The sequence below is a fragment of the Vespa velutina genome, chromosome 21 (genome assembly GCF_912470025.1).
Source record: "Vespa velutina chromosome 21, iVesVel2.1, whole genome shotgun sequence".
Lineage (NCBI taxonomy): Eukaryota > Metazoa > Arthropoda > Insecta > Hymenoptera > Vespidae > Vespa > Vespa velutina.
Window position 1 is genome coordinate 3,069,579 of NC_062208.1, and position 21,421 is coordinate 3,090,999.

At 29.9% G+C, this 21,421-nt stretch overlaps 3 protein-coding genes across 14 annotated transcripts in view; 1 reads left to right on the forward strand and 2 right to left on the reverse strand.

The window, feature by feature from the left end:
• The window catches only part of LOC124956286 (microtubule-actin cross-linking factor 1), a 116,736-nt gene extending 107,611 nt beyond the window's left edge, over positions 1 to 9,125 (reverse strand). For 4 of the 11 annotated variants that reach the window (XM_047511886.1, XM_047511884.1, XM_047511877.1 and 1 more), the window contains exons 1-2: positions 8,489 to 9,124; positions 8,063 to 8,367 (exon numbers count right to left, since the gene is read on the reverse strand). The gene's annotated coding sequence lies outside the window, so the exon portion shown is untranslated. Of the gene's footprint in view, positions 1 to 8,062; positions 8,368 to 8,488 lie in introns of all 11 variants that reach the window. The other 7 variants (XM_047511874.1, XM_047511879.1, XM_047511868.1 and 4 more) reach the window with 4 other exon arrangements.
• A 1,315-nt stretch (positions 9,126 to 10,440) lies between these two features.
• Positions 10,441 to 14,058, reverse strand: LOC124956291 (protein Cep89 homolog). 2 transcript variants are annotated; one of them, XR_007103204.1, is made up of 8 exons: positions 13,922 to 14,058; positions 13,737 to 13,768; positions 13,277 to 13,538; positions 12,598 to 13,205; positions 12,052 to 12,539; positions 11,678 to 11,930; positions 11,159 to 11,611; positions 10,441 to 10,973 (listed from the first exon to the last, which is right to left on the reverse strand). XR_007103204.1 is itself a non-coding variant. In XM_047511905.1 (7 exons), exons 1-7 carry the CDS (start codon positions 14,019 to 14,021, stop codon positions 11,405 to 11,407), a joined length of 1,950 nt encoding a protein of 649 aa, XP_047367861.1. In that variant the 5' UTR covers positions 14,022 to 14,058; the 3' UTR covers positions 11,074 to 11,404. The 2 variants fall into 2 exon arrangements, 1 of the variants encoding a protein (XP_047367861.1); XM_047511905.1 differs by lacking the exon at positions 10,441 to 10,973 and having other exon boundaries at positions 11,074 to 11,611.
• A 2,018-nt stretch (positions 14,059 to 16,076) lies between these two features.
• LOC124956292 (venom serine protease-like) lies at positions 16,077 to 18,679 on the forward strand. Its single transcript, XM_047511906.1, has 8 exons — positions 16,077 to 16,237; positions 16,404 to 16,624; positions 16,781 to 16,987; positions 17,098 to 17,296; positions 17,405 to 17,599; positions 17,673 to 17,824; positions 17,921 to 18,077; positions 18,515 to 18,679. The coding sequence occupies exons 1-8, from the start codon at positions 16,228 to 16,230 to the stop codon at positions 18,538 to 18,540; spliced, it is 1,167 nt and encodes a 388-aa protein (XP_047367862.1). The 5' UTR covers positions 16,077 to 16,227; the 3' UTR covers positions 18,541 to 18,679.
• Positions 18,680 to 21,421: the final 2,742 nt, after the last annotated feature.

A 21,421-nucleotide genomic window follows, 5' to 3' on the forward strand; every position in this document is an offset into this window, starting at 1 on the left:
TATTCGTTTTGTTGAAGTAGAATTTTTTCTTTTTAAATTTGTTATTATTATCATGTTTTCTGTTTTATTCGACGTGAATAATATAAAAAGAAAATAAATAAATAGAACAGAAATAAATGATATCGTAACATTCAAGCATGAGAAAACGATTGAAGGAACGTTATCTTTGCTGAGGGAGAAGAAAGTTTGCCAATGACAGAAAATCGAATCGACGAGACAGAAAATTGAAATTTGTCGCCATCTACGATTTACTTAACTTTGTGTTTTTTCAATAATTTATGAAGAGTTTAAAGCTTGTTAAAAGTGCCATCGTCATTGTCGACTTTTCTTCTCTATTAGCTTTTTCTATCGTTATAAAGATACAATGTCAATAGTGAATACTTTTCGTTATGTCAATTAATTGAATATGCTCTGTTCGAGCGTTTAACTTCTTCAATGAATTATTGATTTTTCTTATTATTTTTATTATCATCGTAATTGTGTTTAAACACAAAAGAAAAAGAAAAGTCTGAATGCATCTGAAATTATTACGAAAAGATTAAATTTAAAGATGAATTTTAATCGTGATTTAAATGCATTACGAATGATTAAATTTAAAGATATATTTTATCATTCTTCTAAACCAAACATTGCTGCTGTTTAGAAAATCGAATATACACTTAAACTAAAAATTTGAAAGATGATTTTTGTCAATAAAATTCAGTTTAAAAAATTTTATATATATATATTCATAGAAAAGAAGAACGATAAATCTAGTTATTTTCTTTTCTAGTATACGTCAACGCCCGCATGGTTGCAACTTTCTCGTCTATTCCCGATAACCGACATGCACGCACATTGCATCGCTCTAAATCCGTTGGTTGCATTAGGTGCTCGTTTCGAATTAAATTCTTAAGATCCGTGATTTTTGTATTTTATGTATTCGGAACTATAACAAGGATCTATCGAGTGGAAAAATAAAAAAAAAGGATCGAGTCTCTTTTTCTCTCTCTCTCCTATCGATTCTCTCGTAATAAAGTAATTAATTCTAATTAGATAAAATTAATTAGAGATACTGTTTTAAGTTTACACGAGTACATAAAGATAAGTTATTCTGATTTATCGATCGCACAATTTCTATCATCATCATCATTATAATTATTTTATTATATATGATCTATGATCTATTTTCTAATTCGTTTATGACATAACAAATCGATGATTTCTATGACTTTTACTTAGATGACACATTCTCTATTACAACTGTTTGAATCATTCCCACTGACTAATCCATTCCTATTATTCATCTATATATATATATATATATATAAAACTACGAGAATTTAGTTATTACGTAAGAAGAATAGAAAATAGAAAATTTCATTAACCTTCTATAAAATAATTATCGTTATTTTTTCATATGAAATATTATACAACGTAAAATTTCTACTTTCGTAAAAATGAAAATTTTTCGAATATAAATTATAAATTAATTTCATAACATATATATATGCTAATAAGAATACAATGAACTTTGTGAGTTCATTGTAACATGGGATTACAAAAAGATTAACAAAAAGATCTATCCTCCCACTGAATTTCCAAACAAGCCAACGATGCACGAACGCCAACGCACAAATTTGACCGAGCTCTGCATTTCATCTCTCTGCATTTAATCGTACGCTGTAATAACAAATACTATTAAAAATAGTAATATCACAAGAATCTCTGTCAACATATCTTCGATAAATATATAATAAGTTATGTATAATAAGAGATATTTATAAAATATCCATCCTTCAAATATCATTTTGTCTTTTAAATAATAATGACAATTGGACAAAAGGAACCGACAAATATTTTACACCTACGTTCATTAAAATTGAATCAGAGTATTTTAGGAGTCGTCTGATTCTTATTTATAAAAAAAAAAAAAAAAAAAGAATTAAAAAAAAATAAAAAAAGAAAGAAAGTACGTAACTCTTCTGTTCGTTATTAGAAGTAATAGAGTGAAGAGAGAATATATATATATATATATATATATATATATATATATATATATATATATATGTGTGTGTGTGTAACGTTGAGGTAAATGGTCGAGATTGTGAACGGAAGTCATTCACTGCAACGCAAAATATGAAAATCCTCATTCGGCCATTTTAAACGTGCCGACAGTCGTCAGTCAATGATATAAACGTTTCTACCGGTTATTAACCGCGACACTTTGTACGATATCAATTACAACGTTACATCGACATTTATATACTGAACTTTAATACATCTGTATACTTATATAACTATATGTATATATAGATATATTATGTATTTAAATAGGAAAAATTATGTCATCGAGATCGAACGACAAATTGAAAATAATATTAGACTTTCAATGTCGATGATATTTGACATTAATTTACGTAGATACGATTTTAGTTTCTTCTCTTTGAGACCATGAGAATTAATACGAAAACAAAATTGTATACAATTTTCGTACGTCCCTATGTAAATATCATCTATGTTTATTGATTTTAAATCTGTAAACATTAACAAACGACTGACTCATCTTTTTCTTCTTCTTTTTTTCCTTTTTAGATTAGAACGAGATCAATCAAGATTATCTCAGATAAATATATTATTTCGTATAAAAATATTATTGATATATGATTCATAAATTTTTCTTCAAAATGAAGAAAAAAAAAAAATGAAATAAAATAAAATAAAAAGAATTATAAGATACACGATATCTCGTTCGATTTTGATTCGTATAAGTATCTAAGACATAAGTTCCTTGACTTTCACTTTCATGATTCACGTTGCGAATTTAATTTAACTCGAAAGGTAGTTTTCCGAAAGGAATCAGAATCATTTTTTTTTTCTTACTTTTTTTTTTTTTCTTTTTTTTTTTATAAACCCTTATACACGTAAGACGGACATCCGTTCTATTATATATTACGTTCCGCATCGATAAACTTCAATAAGCAAGCTTCAATTCTATTTTTCCTTATCCCTTTTCTTTTTCTTTTTTTGTTTTACTTCACTTTCTTTATTTTCTGTTTCCTCCTTGAAGAACTTCCTACAACTAGAGAAACAAACGCAATGCAGTATTAAAAGAGAATTTACGATCTTACGACAAAATGTATGTTGTATGTGTATGTATGTATATACATTAAATGTGTGTATATATGTCCTATGTGATCTATATTCTCTAGAGATGAGCAGCACGTGACTATTACGTACACACGTATATGTATATGTATATCTACGATCGTGATGTGATATACAACGATTTTGGCTTCACTCATACATTTTTATTATATAAAAAATATATATATATATAAAATATATATATATATATATATATATATATACATATATGTACATACGTACGAGTAAGTATCGAACGTCTTATACAACATAACTGCATTTTTATGGACACGATGCGATGCAATTCGTACGTACTGAATGTGCTGAATAACAATTAACGCACACTAACCGAATAACGGTCTGACTATGCAAAGAATTTACAAACGTTTCTTAATTCCTCTGACGAGGAAAGAATTCGATTCTTTACGATCGTAAAAAAAAAGAAAAAAAAAAAGAAAAGAAAAAAAGATATATATATAATAAACTTAATTTTGTATGTTACTTATTGTTGTATCTAACAATGTGATGTCCTATTTATGATTAATAAATTCTATTAAAAAAAGAATTCTCTTCAAAATATTGTTATACTGAAAGAACCCTATTCTCGTTTCTTTTTCCCCTACATAAAAATATTATACTTATTTTATAAGTAATCTATACTATAAGTAATCTACAAGTTTTAAATACTATACTAATTCTACTTTACGTTAAATATAAAATTTGTGTATATGGTATAATACTATAGTTATATATATATATATATTTATAATGCATTATATCAACCTAATATTTAAATAATGAGTTATCCTTATTTAATTATCCTAGGGTAAATATAAAAAAATACAAAAAAAAATTCTTATACATAACAATGAATTTTCTAACAATAAAATAAAATAAAATAAAATAAAATAGAATAAAATTTATATAAAAAAATATAAATTTATATATACATATATATATATATATATATAAAGTTATTTATAAATTGTGTGCTTCCATTGTTCTATCCTTTTCCACTTGTTCGTTCAAAAGAAAATAAACAATGCCTCCGGCTTCATGAAAACAATTTCTTTCTCTCTCTCTCTCTCTCTCTCTCTCTCTCTCTCTCTCTCTCTCTCCCCACCACTCTCATTTTGTTATTTCTTTCTACATAAACAAAAACTACGTTTGACTTATTTGACTTTGTTAAGAAATTTTATCCTTCTTCTTCGCGTGTTTTTTATTTGTGCCCTCTCTCGCGTAGCCGGAAATTTCTTCGAATTTAGGCTGCTCGTTTCGGTCAGAATAACAAGCGAACGTAATAGCCAATGGAAAAGGTAAGAAATAATGCTTTCCTCTCTCACTCTCATGTCTTTTTATAGAACAAAGACCATGGAAGCTCTCTCACCCCAATCACTATACCAAGAGAGTCCAACGACTTCCGGCGCCCTTTTCTCGTTTGTTTGAACTTCGTCTGTTCAACACCAAAGTATCCATTATACTTACTCAGTGGTTCTTTTAACACTTCTCGTTTCTACGAAATAATAATACACATAGGTTTGTATATAAAAAAATATTCTATCCCGTAGCTGTAATAATAATGAATTAACAAAAAAAGAAAAAAAAAAAAAAAGAAGAAGAAACAGAAAAACAACCCTATTTTTATCTTTAATAAATATATATATATATATATATATATATATATATATGTGTGTGTGTATTTATCTACGATACAATTTTTATTTTTTTTTTGTGTTTTCTTTTTTCTATATAAAAATATTGAAACAAATATTCTACATGAAATAATAATAATTTATTGAATCCGAGAAATACTTAAAAAAAAAACCACTGAACAATTTCATTCATAAAACATTCCTTGGATTCTTTCATAAACTTCAACACCTTCAAACTTGCAAATATTTATAATATTTTTCTGAATAATCAAACGCAGTGAATCTGCCCTCGGGGCTCTCCATCTCCTTCTTGCCCCTTATCTATCCTTGTTATTCGTCAAAATAATATAGAAGAAAAGAAAAATGGACAAAAAAAAAAAAAACAGTCAGAATGATAAAATAAGGGGAAAAAAAAAAAGAAATAAGAAAATCTTTTTTCTTTGCAAACGGTCAATTAAAGTTCCACAATCGATCTCGCAATCTTAATGTTGCTACAATCAACGCGTCTGGATAAAAGCCATTATCCATTTAAACAAGTTCGTGGGGTAATAATCAGCAATGTTCCTATGTATTTGCGTGTACATGAGCAGTGCACGAAATGTCGACCGTCACGGTCACGAAACTTTCGTCTTTCGAAACTTTTCCTATTTTGCTATGTATGAAATCGCTAGTACAAACACACACACTTTTTCACTCTATCTATCTCTATCTTCCTTTAATGATGATAGTCTTTATTGATTTCCTACATACCGAAAGCTTTATTACTCTTCTTACGTTACTTTGTAAATTCAAAAAGGTCAAGGCGTAAGCTACAATAACTGTACCAATCAATATTTTTTTGGCAATAAGATTGAAGGTATTTCCGAAATATTCCAACTATTCGTTCCAATGCTTTAACAATGACTGCATACAATTGATAGGATATAATTTCACCCGATATCAAATGTCTCTTAATATAATTTCATCCGAATTAAATGTCTCTTATTTTTATCTTGGAGGAAAAATAGAAAAGAAAAAAAATTTATAACGACGAACAACGAACAATTGTCGATTTTTCAAACAACTATTCTTTTCTTTTCTTTTCTTTTTTCTTTTTTTTTTTTAAATTAATAATTTTTACTACCGAGACAAGATACCGATATTTAAAGATTTCTAAAATAGTTAAATTTAAAGTTACACGAAAAGATATAAGTAAGGTGTGTCAACTATTAGCCAAGTTAAATATCTTAAATGGTTCGCGTATTAATAACTGCACGCTAAGTAGTAGTAGCAGTAGTAGTTCAGTTGCTAGGCTCGAATCGTATTAAAACTAAAAGTCGTTCGTCTTTTCTTGGCAACATAAAATTAATCCTAATTTATTGATAAAATTTCGTTTTTCTCTTATCTAAAAAAAAGAAAAAAAAATAGAAATATATATATATATACATATATATCCAATTTAAAAAAAATATATCAAATTGTTCGAAGAGAGAGAGAGAGAGAGAGAGAGAGAGAGAGAGAGAGAGAGAGAGAGAGAGAGAGAGAGAGAGAGAAAGAATAGTTCTAAATAAAAAAAGAAAAAGGAAAATAAATAAATAAATAAATATTTACACGAAGTTGAGAAATAAAATGGTACGAGATCGAGGGAGGTTTCACTTCTAGAATCCTCAGGCATTATGTAAGAGCTGGAGATTAGGACAGAAGCAGACATAAGTAGAACAGGGCCAAGTCGATGGTTTCTGGCAGACTGACCCATAGTCATAAAACTCTTTACGAGATATATATGATTTCATCAGATCCTTGTGTTCGTACAATATCATTGCAAAACTTGTAAACGCAGCTAAATCCATATTTATACAATTATTCTGTCATCTAAAAGACAATTATATTAATTACATTGACGTAATTAATTTATATTAATTAATAAAAGAATATTCTAAAAATAAATTCTTTTACGCCTAATAATCATTATTAAAAGTATATATATATATATATATATATATATATATATATATATATAGATTTTATAACATAGCTATAAAACGTATTGAAATTATAAATTAATATGGCACGTGCCTTATCGTAAATAGTCGAAAAAATTTTTTTGAAAAGCGCGCGCTTGCGACATAGTTTCCATACGAGTGCACTCGCCGGGACCGTTAAAAAAAAAAAAAAAGAAACAGGGTCGAGTACGTCCTACACGCTAGGTATGTACATACACACGGTCCATATTCCAAATTCAGGTTAAAACGTAGAAAAAGAATATATCATATGCGATATCCAAATAATAAATATAAATTATGAGTAATAAATATATGTATAAAAGAAAGAAAGAAACAAAAAAATGCTCATAAGAATTCATTAAAAATAATATAGAGAAAGGAAAAAAAAAAGAAATATGTATAATGTATATATAAATACATATACATATACATATATATATATAGAGAGAGAGATATCTATACGTACGAGAAAATGGCGTTGGCATCGAATTTCGTCTATTCTCATAACAGATTTTCGAGGAATTTTTGGAAAAAAAAAAAAAAAGAAAAGAAAAGATATTCCAGGGGAATTATTTCGGAGTTATATCGGAGAGAGAAACGTTTCGAGCGGGAATCTTTGCTCGAGTGAATCTTCTTTGAAGGAGAGAGGGAACGATGCTTCTCACCCTCGTAGGAGGCAACGGCCGGGAAACGTGCGTGAATAGGTGAGGAGGAAGGACGAAGGAGCGTTTACTCCTAGTCGTCGTCGTCATCGTCGTCATCGTCGTCATCGTCGTCATCGTCGTCGTCCGTACGATGCAAAACATGGTCGCGTTCTTTGCGATCGCAGCGCCTCCTCAGCTCTCGTTTCAACTAAAAATCGCGAGTTTCCTCTCTTCGACGAGGAAAATATATGTAGTAGGAAAAAGCTTTGTTATGTTATCGTAAGAAAGAAAGAAAGAAAGAAAGAAAGAAAGAAAAAAAAAGAAACAGAAAGAGAGAGATAGATAGATAGAGAGAGAGAGAGAGAGAGAGAGAGAGAACTAGGGCTAGGTATTGAGATCAGAGGGGGAAAAAAGAGAGAGAGAGATAGATAGATATAGGAAGAAACAAGATACTATCGGCCGGCATGTTCGATCGAACAGGGACGTAGACAGGTGTCACTCCTCCCCACCACAAAAGGAATATTAATTTAATAATTATTATCTACGCAATTTCAAATCTATGTGTATATATACGTGTATAGATATATACATATACATATATATATACATATGTATGTATATATATATATATATATGTGAGTAAAAATTCTAAACTTACGTTCGAACTCCTGTAAAGTGGTCGAAGATGCGCCGTTATTCGTCGCGCATCTCGCGGTCGGCGATGCCTCGTGCCGCGAAACGACGGCGACGGCGACGGCGACGGCGACGGCGACGACGACGACGACGACGATGACGAGGATGTCTTATCTACGTAGAAGGGCATGGAGTCGTTCGGAACACCGTAGTTCTCGTCTTTGTCGTTAATATATTTCGTTACTTTCCTCTTCTATTTTTCCATTCCTTTCTCCTCTTCTTTTTTCTCTTTCTCCAGCAGATCCACTTAGTTTTCGTCGTTGTGTCGTTCTTTCGGCAGCGGGGAGGGAGGAGAAGAAAAAAAAAAATATATATATATATATATAACCGAAACGAAATCGACGATGTCACGCTTGCATTATCATCCACAAGTTCCTGTTTCTACTCTTACATCGAACTTTCTCACTTGTTCGTCTTCCTCGTTGTGTTGTTGTCCCTCACTGAAAACTCACCGATATATATATATATTTCCTATGTTTTTCTTTTCGATACATATATATACACACACACATACATACATATATATATATTTTATATATATATATATATATATCTTCTTATTAATCACAATATCTTAGATCGATAAAAGCACACTATACAACGACGCTTAACCGTCGAAGACTAACCACGCGGCACTCATACACACCGAACTCTATTTCTCTTATCACTTATCACGGCGATCTTTGCGTCACGAATGCGACCCGGTGCCAGACGACGCGCCTAGCAGACGACATTTTGCCTTAACGCGGAAACGTACGAGACTGAACGAATACGCCCGAACCTGTCAACCCAACCGACGAGCGCGCCATCCCCACTCCTTACCTTTTCTCTCTCTCTCTCTCTCTCTCTCTCCTGGTACTTAAGCTAGCATGCTTTTGTCCTTCTCTGGATCGTATAATATATGTACATATATATATATATATAGACGTATATATTGTGTTCTTTCTTCCTTTTTTTTCTTTCTTTCTTGCTTTCTTTTGTTATATAGACGAATTCTCCGATACTTCCTCGTTCCATCTTACCCAGGAGAAAATAATGAATGATCTTTCCAACTTATATTTATAATGAATTATATAAGTGATTTTAATCTGGTCGATATTGAGTTTGACCCCGTCTCGATATACTCGTCTCTCACGCATATTTATTTTTTCATTACATATATATATATATATATATATATATATATATACATGCGTACGATCGGACATGTATTTTTCTTTTAATAAAATTTATTCATCGAAAAATAATATTCTTCTATAGGTTGGAATTCAATGATTCGTCCCATTTTTGTTATATCATAGAAATAAAATAAAATAGTGGATAATGGTTTAAGGAGAGAAAGAGAAGACGATGATATTAAGAAAGGGGTCGATAGTGAGCTGCTTTTTTTGTTTCGTTCTTTTTTGTTTTCGACTTTCTCACGTTAAGACTCTCTTTTCTACTACTTCTTAAGATTGTCAATCGTTTCACATACTGATATTCTAAGGCGAACCGGTTTAAAAACTCATGATATTGGAACTTAGCGATGTAACGTTGTTAATGGTGATACACACAAGTTTATTATATCAGATCGCTTGTCAAAGTCATTTCTAAATCATTCTATTACTCTGACTCTAGTTTTACGACGGGTTTTCTTTTAACCGTATGTTATAAACTCTTCTCGTTTACACGTTACACCATTAATTATCTCTCTGTTTCTATTACGAAAGAAATAAAAAGAAAAAAAAAAAAAAAAGAAGAAATTAAAAGGAGAAAAAAAAAAAAGAAAAAATACAGATATGAGAAAGTATGGTTTTACGTAAACGAAGAGAGCTCTTTTTAATATGAGCTCTATAATATGAGGTAAGTACAATCGACGAGTGTGTACATAGATGCATCGCGTTATTTTCATTAAGGTAAATGCACCTTTCGTATACGCCTAAAAGTCGACGCCACGAACATCGTTGTTTGTAATATTAGAATTTAGGACGACCGTTTGTCTTCATTCTCTCGATCCCACTCATCTTCTATATAATTCTATCTCTCTTTCTCTCTCTCTCTCTCTCTCTCTCTCTCTCGTGAACCTACAATCCCCTATTGAAACATACTTTCCACGGCCTTAGTTCTATCATTACTTGAAATAATCCTATAAAAGAGAGATAAATCCAAAATCAATTATGTATAAGCCGTGTTTGTCCGCGAATGAAAAAATTTCCTGTCAACTAATTAAATATTCTTATTAGTTGACGTAATATTCTTATTAGTTGACGTACCTCTTAAAAATATAAAAATGATTAAAATATTTGTAAATTTGAAAGAATAAATAAAATATATGTATATATTTGTTCTCTCTTGACAAGAAAATATTATGAATTAAAGGCTAAGATATGTTTGTTTGTTTGTTAGTTTTCTTTTCTTTTCTTTCCTTTCTTTCCTTCTTCCTTTCTTTCTTTAGCTTATTTTTTTTTTTTTTTTTTTTTTAAATGCGAACCAGACTTCAGCAGCTAACATAAATCTTCTTTCCTAGTTTGGAACGAGGTCAATAGTCCAAGATAATTATCAAGCTGTAATACTATCTTCTCTGGAATATAACTCTAAGGTGAGACAGATCGTTTGCAAATGAATGTACGTGTCTCGAATAAAAATGAGATGGATGTGAGATCATTTCTATAATGAATGCCATTCGGTTTCTTTTTGCATAGAAAGAATTATAATAACAAGCATTGCTCCCTCTATGGCAATTGGTAACCTTCGAGACCACTTGCGTTGGTTGATGTCACCACTAAATAAAGGTGATGTCGTCGGTAAAAATCTGATACGTTTCCTACGTGTGTTGGACCCTGAGGCCATTGCCTCTCTCTCTCTAACGTGGACGCACAAATTCCAGACATGATATTCTATTAAAGAGAAAGATTAAAATTGATTGTCAACGATTACTATCCCTCGATGGAGAGATTAATGTTAAGAAGAGAGAGAGAGAGAGAGAGAGAGAGAGAGAAAATAAGAAAAAAAAAGAAAAAGAATGGAGGAAAAAAGTGCGCAGATGAGAATTTAATTTTATTCCATGAACGATAATACTAACTCTATAAATGCTCTCTATACTTCCTTAGGTAACCACTGTAATTACGTCCATTGTAAAATAGTAAACAATTAGTTACACGTTCATTTATCGTCGATTGCAAAAATGAAATCGTAATTGTACGATTCAAACGTGACATATCAAACTATATAAATTACCAATATGATCTGATAGAATCATTATGCTTAATGCTTTTCCAATTATTGAATCGATTAATTAAATCATTTTATCAATACTCATTTAGTATTGTCAAACCAATTCAATATTTTCTTGAGACGTTAGTTTTTCTTTTTCCTTTTGTAATTGAGTTATAACGTCGTCCTTTTGCTTAAGCAAACGTTTCAAACGTTGTACCTCTTGACGATATTCCGATTTCAATTGATTTGTTCCAACTTCGTGTATTCTAATATGCCTTTCCACCATTGCCAATTGATCCTTCGCGTCCTTTTGTACAGCCTACGATGTGTACAAATTTTATGATTATTTGTAATAACGATAATTGATATTACAATTTATACTCACGTTCAATTGACTTTTAAGATTTCCTACTCTATGAGCTATACTGTCGCCTATGTATTGAATATCCGCATTTTCTTTCTCTCTTTCGTGTAACAAATTCATTAATTTTTCCTTCTCCGACATAACTTTTTCATATTCCGATACTAACCTTTCGCAATATGCAGTGGTTTTATTCAATTGTCTTTTAAATGAGTCACGTGAAATTTGTACAGAGTATACCACATTTTGCACGTTTGTTAATTTGTGCTGAGTACGTCTGAAAAAGATAAAAAGAAGAATAAATATCCTTTAAATAAAATAATCCCAACAAGATTTATTTATGTTATATGTCATTTAATTTCTTTTTTTTTTTCTCTCTCTCTTTTCATTTTGATTACTTTAGATTGCGCTCTAACGTTCTCGTTAGATTTTTTAAATGATTTCGCTCCGCTGTTACCGTCACAAATTGTTTCTCATTGTCTGGTAGAGACTCCTCCAATTGTTTGATACGTGTAGAAAGTTTTTTCTTCTCTGATTCGTACTGCGATTTCAATTCTTCGAACAATCTTTTGCATTCATCTACTGCTGCAACATGCACGTGTACCGGCATTGTTTTATCGCTATTACTTTTCAACATTTCATACCCTTCATTTATTATTTTATATTTTCCTTGAAGATTACTCAATTCTGTTTTATAAGTTACTACTTCTTTATGTAGACTTTTGTTTTCTTGAGCCAAAGATTCTATTTTCCTTTCATACAAGGATTGTAATTCTTGAAGTTTTTGTTTGTGATTAACAACTTGCTGCGTAACTTTATCATTTTGTTCCTTGATCAAAGTGGCATCATTTGAAATTTCTTTTATCTCTTCCACATACCTATTACACTATAGAGTTTTCATTGAAATAAACATTAATGAATAAATATTTTTATTTTTATAATACCTTTGATTTAGAATTTTCCAATTCCTTTTGTAAATATTCATTTTCCAATATAATTTCCTTACATCTGCCAGTAAAATCATTGAGTTCACGTTCATACTTGCTTATCAATTCTTTCTTTTCCATTATATTCTCTTGATAAGCGTTTAAAAGTGGACCCAAAGCATGTAAATCTACATTACCCCAGGATTCTAACATCTTCTTATTTTCTTTAGACAGTTCTGCATCGTTCATCGTACTAGTACTATATTGCAATGGTATAATTTGTCCACATGATCTCAGTTTATCCTGATACCTTTCTAATTCTACATTTAATTGATAAATTACTTTTTTAAGAAGCACAATATCTTCCTTCAATTGTATATTATCAGATTTTAATTTTTGATTAAGATTTAATAAACTATCTTTTGTTGTTTCTAATTGTTGATAAATCTGAGTCGATTCTTCATGATGAACATGCAATTGTCTATATTCCGTTTCTTTTTGCTTCAAAAGAACATTCAATTCTTCGCACTCCTGTTGTACACGTTCATATTCCTGCGCTAATTTATGATACTTATCGCGTATTTTAAATATTAATTTATCTTTATCCTTTTGTTCCTCCCTATCATCTGAAACATCAAGATTATCCTATCTTAGATAGATTATAAAAGTTAAAATTTATCAATCATTTTGAAACTACCTGAAATCGCATTGAAATCTTCTAATTTCATCATTAACATATGATTCTCTTCCATCAGTCTTTCAATCTCTTTACGAAGGTGACGTCTACTCTTACTTTTTGGAGAACTTATTTTATCATCGCTCTTATCATTAAAAGACATATCATCCAATTTACATTTCCCTTTATTAGAATGACGCATTTTATTAGCTTTTCTACGACAATATGTTAATCCATGAACCGGTTCGATCTCATTGGTAGTTTTTACTTTCTGCTTGCCGTGCTATAATAATAATAATAATAATAATAATAATAATAATAATAATAATGATAATAATAATAATAATATATAAATAAACAAGCATTGTTTCTATAAACTATTGCAACTGTTTTATGTTTTTCATCAATTAAAGAGTATTACAATTCTTAAACTCAATGCTATTTATATTCTAACCTCTCTCTTAGATTAAACTTAGATTACCTTAATAACACCATGCTTCTCCATGGTATCCTCTTTATCATCAGATAAAGTACCACAAAAATAAGACATTATCAATATGTTTTATATAATAAAAATGAAAATTAATGCTAAATGATTCCCAAATAAATTGCAAAAGTAAATCATTCATTTTATAATCCAAGCTATCCAAAATACTTTGTTCACACCTTCCATCACTTCTGTTTGAAGACAAATCCGGATATTAGGTTTATTATTGTAAGCAACTACCATGGCAACGTTGATAAATTCAGTATTCATGGTCAACATAATTCAACCATAGAAAAAGGATACCTTTATCTTAGAGGGAGCCACTTGAGAAACTGTTTACGAAGACAAATACATTTATTTTGCTATCTGTTCATAAATATACATAAACATAAATATAATTTCTATGAATATTATCAACTTATTAGATCGTCGATATATCGAAATTATACAATAAATATAAAAAAGAAATATTTTTCTATATATATATATATATACATATATATATACATTGACTCGCGTAGTATATGTCAGAACAATGCAGCGGGAAATTCAATAAGAGAGCAAAACCTAAAGTTTGAATAAAAAGATACATTAAATGTATGGATTATATACAAGAAAAAAAAAACATTAAAAAAACAATGAAACTAACTTTATGTATAAATTAAAAAATTTTAATTGTTTAACGATTTATTTGTCAGTAAATTATAGGAAAGTTAAGTAGTGTTATTATGAATACGTTAAAAAATGCAAGTAAGAAAAATTAAAATATTTCACGTATTTTTAATTATTTTCAACTTGATAATATAGTACACATACGTTGTAAATAACGAATTTCCTTCCGATAATTTAGTAGGAAAAAATATTATACGTTCTTTTTAAAAAAATATGAATACATGTATACATATATTACAATGTGGAAAATTTAAAATGCGAAGGAACGAAAGAACATTTGACTTTTTAACTTATTAACGAGAAGAAAAAGTTTTCCCTTAATTCATATTTATGAGAGTAAAAAGCCGGCATTCGTTGCGACTTCTTTTAAACAAAAGTAATTTCAAAATGACGTTGGATTTATTGCAAGCCAAATTATTGGCTTAAATCACGTTAGTAAATTAGAATTTACGTTTTACATTATGAGCACGTATGTAGGCTTCGTAAGCATTCCTTTTTGACAAGGAACAAATTTACATGCAATAATTCGATCCTCTAGATACGCCTTCATTTTGAAAAACAACAATCATAATCGATTCAGGAAATATTTAACTTCGCTGCTCTTGCATTATTGGTATTATCTTTGAAGAAAAAAATAAGAACAAAAATAAAAATAAAAAAATTAAAAAAAAAAGAAGAAGCAAAAGGAAAAAATGTAAAAATGAAAATCAATTGTTTATGTATCGATTGAACCACACTTTTTGTTTAAAACTTTTTCTTTATAACGAATGCTCGTTACATTAATAATTAATGGAATATCTTTCTTTTTTGTTCTTTTTTTAGAATTAAATTGTTTGGCCTTACTTTCCAAGCTTCGTTAAAAATGTAATTAAATTGTTCCGGCGAAAATGAGTACTTCCAAGTCCTTCGACGCGTCGTCGTCTACTTTCTTATCAATTGTCAATACCAACATTTCAAGTTTACGGTTCATCTACTCTTTAGATTTGAATTGTCCTCCACGTAGTACAATACAAACGATTACAAAATACTTAAATTTATATTCTATTTGTAAAAGAACCAATATTAGCTGACTTAAAAAGAATTATTCATTCAAGGATATTCACGATTTATTATCTACCAATTAAAAGTCCGTTTAATCGTGAATAGTAATTTGATTATCATAAAATTGACAAATAAAAATTATCAAAGCTTTGGTTGTTTCCAAATAAAAAATAAAAAAAATCACAAATATTAATTGTGATAATAGTTACGGCAATGATCTGATTTTTAGTTTTATCTCTCTCTCTTTCTCTCTCTCTCTCTCTCTCTCTCTCTTTCTTTTCTCTCTTTCAAATAAAAGAAAACAATAACAAAGATAAAAACGTTCATGGAGTAGATACGGACCATCGACCTTATAAATGCAAATAAAAATTTATAATGATAATAAGATGGTGTCAGTTCTTGGTTAAAAAAAAATATAATACCGACGATGAAAATGGATTAGCGTGTACGCGCGTGCGTGTGTGTGTGTGTGTGTGTGTGTGTGTGTGTGTGAGGGCGTGAAAAAAGAAATTGGTAAATATATACACAACTGTGCGAAAGACATTTGTCCCTGCCACGATAAATCCACGTTTATTCACAAGACCGGGTTGTTACTATGATAACGAAAGAAATAGCGATAGCATTGTTGACGAAATTATCGTTTTTAGTGAAACAATTATTTCCCGTTAGAATATAAAAAACAACGAAACGCGAAAGAACATTACAGATATCGTTCCGGTGTGTGAAGATTCATTCAAAGAGCCTGGGGTATCTTTTTTTTCCTTGGACCGCTATGAAGCTAGGTAGTACCTTCGAAATCTAAATTTTTGCATTATTTTTTATTCCCTCACTCATGCGCCTTTCGCTTTTTCTTCCTTCATTTATTTCATTATTTTTATTCTTTCTTTCTTTTCTTTCTTCTTTCGTTTTTCTTTTTTTCTCTTTTTTAAGCAAACCCTTTACTTACAGGCAATTTTATTCCATTGCTATGTATGCTATTTGGAATCGTGGAATCGGAAGACACCGTTGATTCCGATTGTAATTTTTATCAAGATTTAGAACCAAACATTAATTATTACGTATATAATCCTGATTATCCAGATTATTATATAGGCGAACATACTTGTCGATGGATAGCTTCGAGTAATACACGAGTTAAATTGAATTGTTCAATTTTCGATATTCCACCGGTAAGATATTATTTTATTAATTAAAAAGTTGAATATGAAAGAAACGACGATTTATTGAACTTTCCTAAAAGAAAAAAAAAAAAAAAAGAAAAAAAAGAAAAAAAAAGTGACATCACAATCAAACAAATCTTAATAAATAAATTTTGTCGTCGATAGTCTGCGAATTGTTCGATGGATTATATGAAAGTCGATGTCGGCGATGGTATCCAGTACAAATTTTGTGGATTGAATTCTTTCGTAGTGGAATCGATATCATCGAAAATGACTATAACATTTCATTCGAAATATAATACTTATGGTGGTAAATTTCGATGTGATCTCAGAGCAGTCGAAGATCAATGTAAATGCGGTTGGAAGAATCCGGTAGGTAAAGGAAGAATAAAGAAAAATTCAAATATGATCTATACAATGATCTATAATAAGTTTAATAATGTTCTATCAATGTTATTATTTCATATGTTGCTCGTTTACAGTCTAGAATCGTAGGTGGTGTTGAAACAGGAGTAAACGAATATCCTATGATGGCTGGTATTATAAATTTTGACACATATCTTTTATTTTGCGGTGCAACTATAATAACTCCGCGCCATGTATTAACGGCAGCTCATTGCGTTAAATCATACGATCCATCTAATTTAGGAATCATTGTTGGAGAACATAACATAAAGACAGGTTCGTTAAAAAACCAATAATGAAAATATTCCAATAAGAAAATAATTTCTATTGAAAAGATATTTCTATTGAAATTTCGTCATATCTTTTATTTTATTTGATAATTAGGTAATGAAACAAATGTAACTCGACTTCATATAGTTGACAAAATAATCATGCATCCGAAATATCAGACAAAAAAAAATGATATAGCGATTATTAAATCACAATCGAAATTTGAATATTCCATGAAAGTTGGCCCTGCATGTCTTCCGTTTTATTATATGCAACGAAATTTTACCGGTCAGATTGTTACAGCTTTAGGTTGGTATTTTCCCTTTATACCATACATATATTCATTTGATATATGTCAAATTTTATAAAATAATCTTTGTAGGTTGGGGTACAACGAGTTTTGGTGGTCCCAAGTCTGACGTTCTGATGAAAGTCAATTTGCATGCCATATCAACGAAGCAATGTGCTAAGAAATTTCCCGATGTTACGAATAATCAACTTTGTACGTTTGATAAGGGAAAGGATGCTTGTCAGGTATAAATTTGATCGATCTACATCGTTTATTAAATGAGAAAAAAGAAAGAAAATGAAAATAAAATAAAATAATCCTTATATATTTTGATCGTATAGTTCGACAGTGGCGGTCCAATTTTATGGCAAAATCCAAGGACCAATCGTGTTTTCGATCTTGGAATAATCAGTTATGGTTCAACCTGTGCCGATAATAGTCCCGGTGTTAACACGAAAATCTCCAATTATTTAGATTTTATTATGAAATCGACACCTGGTAAGATTTTCTAATTCCTATTCGATAACAACGGGAATAACGGGACAACGCCCAAATAATATCCTTCGATATTATCCTCTTCATCATTTGATTTTTAATCTTTTCATCTACCACTTTTTATTTCTAATTCGATAAAAAAAAATATATATATATATATATATATATCTTATCGATCTACTTTGTCATAGAATTTACGTGTTCGAATCAATGAATTATATAATTTTTATTTCATATCAATGCATATAAATTTCTAACTCGTTGGATAAATATAATTTTATATTAAAGAAAAAAATCTATTAATACGCATTTTGTCGAGTGTAACGTTCCAATGGTTTACGTTATATTATTTAATCATTGACAAGTATTAACATTTGTCTTGTCAAAAGTGTGCCTAAGAGAATGATCACTATATTTACAGTTGTGCTTTTTTTTCGCAGGAGAAACATACTGTCAGGTGTATTAAAGAAGACACGGAATGCACATGGATGTGTGTAGATATATATATATTTTGTTTTGTTTTGTTTTGTATATATATATACACAAAATGGAATTAAAATATGTATTCTTGATTTAGGCATCAAATACATTTTCTTAACAAGGAATTTGAAGTGGGTGTTTAGCGATGTCGTTCGTGACGATCGAGGTCACGACCCTGATCTGCTTTGCGCTCGATATTCTCGATCATGCGTTTAAGGCTCCGAGGAGCAATAGGGTCCGATGGAAACTGCGTGGCGCGATTTAACTCTTACTGTAACATAAGTGTGAATTGAACGCGTTAACGACCGGATATTTGAAAATATTAACTTACGTATAAGCGTTTCACATATGAAATTAAGAGATTTTCATTTTTTAAGAAATTCAAAAAAAAAAAAATGATCGTAAAATCGAGAAATATCTAGATCTTACGTTCGATCAATGATATTGACTATGATTCTACGATCTTTCTTTCTTTCTTTCTCTGTTTTTTCTTTCCTTTTTTTTTTTTTTTAATACCTAAATTAGAAAAAAAAAGAAAAGAAAAGAAGAGAAAATAATGATAATAATTAACTGAAATTTGAAGTTATTTGGAGCAATCAGCTGATTCCTAATTCTTTTGACTTGATAAAAACAACGTCCTTAATAGAGATTATCTTGAATCAAGAGAACGCAACAACATTGATTGTCCAGTAAACAATGCCTCGTTATTGCTAAGTTCGCGAATGAGGATGTGACGTAGATAGTAGTAGGGAAGGGCTTCCGCAGTCTGTACCTACTACGTATACGATTACGTCAACGAACCTTCAAGCCACTTGTATTATTAAATGATCTACGTCTCGCTAAATAATTTCCACTTGATACAAGATTCTTGTTATTCCTTCTTAACGTTATACATACGTCGATTATATCAATTCATTAATAACAACGTTAATTTAATGACAACTTTAATGATCTTCTCATTTTCTTATTGCTCCTGAGAACGTATGAAAAGCAAATAATAAATGAAATAATTCGATGACAAAGATATTTGGAGAAGGAAAGTCTTGTGGAAGAAAAAAAATTCATATCGTATAATCGCTTGTAAGAAGAGGAGGATTTATTGATCGAAGAAAGAAAAAAGGGTGGGGAGGGAGGGAAACAAAGAAAGAAAAGAAAATAATAATAAAATATATTTCACGAATGAAAAAAAAAAAAAAGATCTATAGATAACCAACGCGAATTAATCTTTAGCATCGAATAGTTCCCCCCGTTTAATAAAAGCATCGTGCTTGTACTATTAGACGGCTGGATTAGACAAGGCCTTATGACGTTATTACATATGTAGTTGTCTAATCGTCGTGTCTTTCTCACTCACTTCATCGTTTATCTTTTTCTTACACCCTACTTTCGTCAAATCTTCGATCGAATGCTATCCGGTCAGCTCGAAATTATACGAATTGAGAAATCCTGATTTATATAATCTACCTTATTCCATCTTATGTAAGAAAAAATCAAATCCATGTTTATTTTCTTTAACGATATAACTTCGTAGCATTAAAAGAAAATGGAATATAAAAAGTTATCAATTTTATTTCATCGAATTATATTGAAACATTAATCAATATCCATTTGACCCGAAACTAATTGAAATAAATATTTTTATATCCATTGATCAATTATTTCATAATATTTATATGTATAAGTATGAATTATCGATCTTATGGAACATATTATGAATGATGGTGAGAGAAAGAGAGAGAGAGAGAGAGAGAGAGAGAAGTGAAATTAATGAATGAATGAACGAATTAAAATTTTTAGTATTTCAAAAAAAAAAAAAAAGAAAGATTCAAATTAACATAATTTTTGTGACAATAAAAAAGTTGAATAATTTATATAAACATAATCGAGGTACTTTTATTTATTTAATCTCATAATATTTATCTTCATAATATAAATTATCAATTTGATTAAAAACATACTCACACATGTACGTGTAAATTCTTCTGTGAGATGAAAAAATAGACGTACGTATGTACGTATGTTCGAAATAAATTAGCATATTTTGTATCCCGTATATAAAAAAAAAAATAAAAAAAAGAGAGAGAGGGAGAGAGAGAGAGAGAGAAGAAAATTCGGACGAATATGATCTTCGCGTAGAAAAAAAAAAAATATAAAAGTAGATGAATATTGTATCTACAAGCATATAAATGAAGTTAGAGACCTCTTCGAGTGGGTGGTGCTATGTGGACGATCGGGTGGAAGGGAGAGAAGGGGAAAAAGAACGAAGGACGAGGTCGAAAGGTTACGCGAGCGTTTACGTAATCGGTCGAAGCTGCCGTGGACCATTACTATATGCACGTCAGATGATACATCTGCATGCATCTCGTTGCTATCAAAAGATAAAGAGAGACACGGTTGTGTTGACGATTACACGAAGGGTCGATTGAAAAGAGATTAGGGTTGAAATTAGGGTGAGAAGTGGAGCTCAGATGTATACTTTTTCTTTTTTCTTTTTTTTTTTTTTTTTTTCTTTTTCGTTCGAATGAATCTCAAGGAGGAAAAAAATTCGAGCTATGTTTTTATTAGAATTTTGTCTAATTCATTATTGATTTTTTATTCTCCAAATTATTGAACTATTGATTTTTTCGACTTCGAAATTATTTCTTCAAATTACGAAATCTTTCTCTTTACTCTTTTCTTTTTTTTTTTTTTTTGTTTCCTACGTTTCTTGTTCTTTTTCTCTATCGATGACGAAACTTTCAATTGATTTTTTAATAACTATTATAGATTGTAATTTATTCTCATTTCTTTTTTTTTTTTTTCTTTCCTTTACTCCGAAATTATAATTTCTTCGATTTTCAAATTATTTTTGAGATCTTTCTCGCTTC

Excerpts from the sequence above, each read along its gene's own strand:
- LOC124956291 (XM_047511905.1), bottom strand. The coding sequence starts at position 14,021 with ATGTTGACCATGAATACTGAATTTATCAACGTTGCCATGGTAGTTGCT. Across the intron at positions 13,206-13,276 it reads AGATTTCAATGCGATTTCAG|ATGATAGGGAGGAACAAAAG; the intron begins GTAGTTTCAAAA and ends TTGATGTTTCAG. Across the intron at positions 11,931-12,051 it reads ACGTTAGAGCGCAATCTAAA|ACGTACTCAGCACAAATTAA; the intron begins GTAATCAAAATG and ends TATCTTTTTCAG.
- LOC124956292 (XM_047511906.1), top strand. Across the intron at positions 17,297-17,404 it reads AGAACATAACATAAAGACAG|GTAATGAAACAAATGTAACT; the intron begins GTTCGTTAAAAA and ends TTTGATAATTAG. Across the intron at positions 18,078-18,514 it reads TATTATGAAATCGACACCTG|GAGAAACATACTGTCAGGTG; the intron begins GTAAGATTTTCT and ends TTTTTTTCGCAG.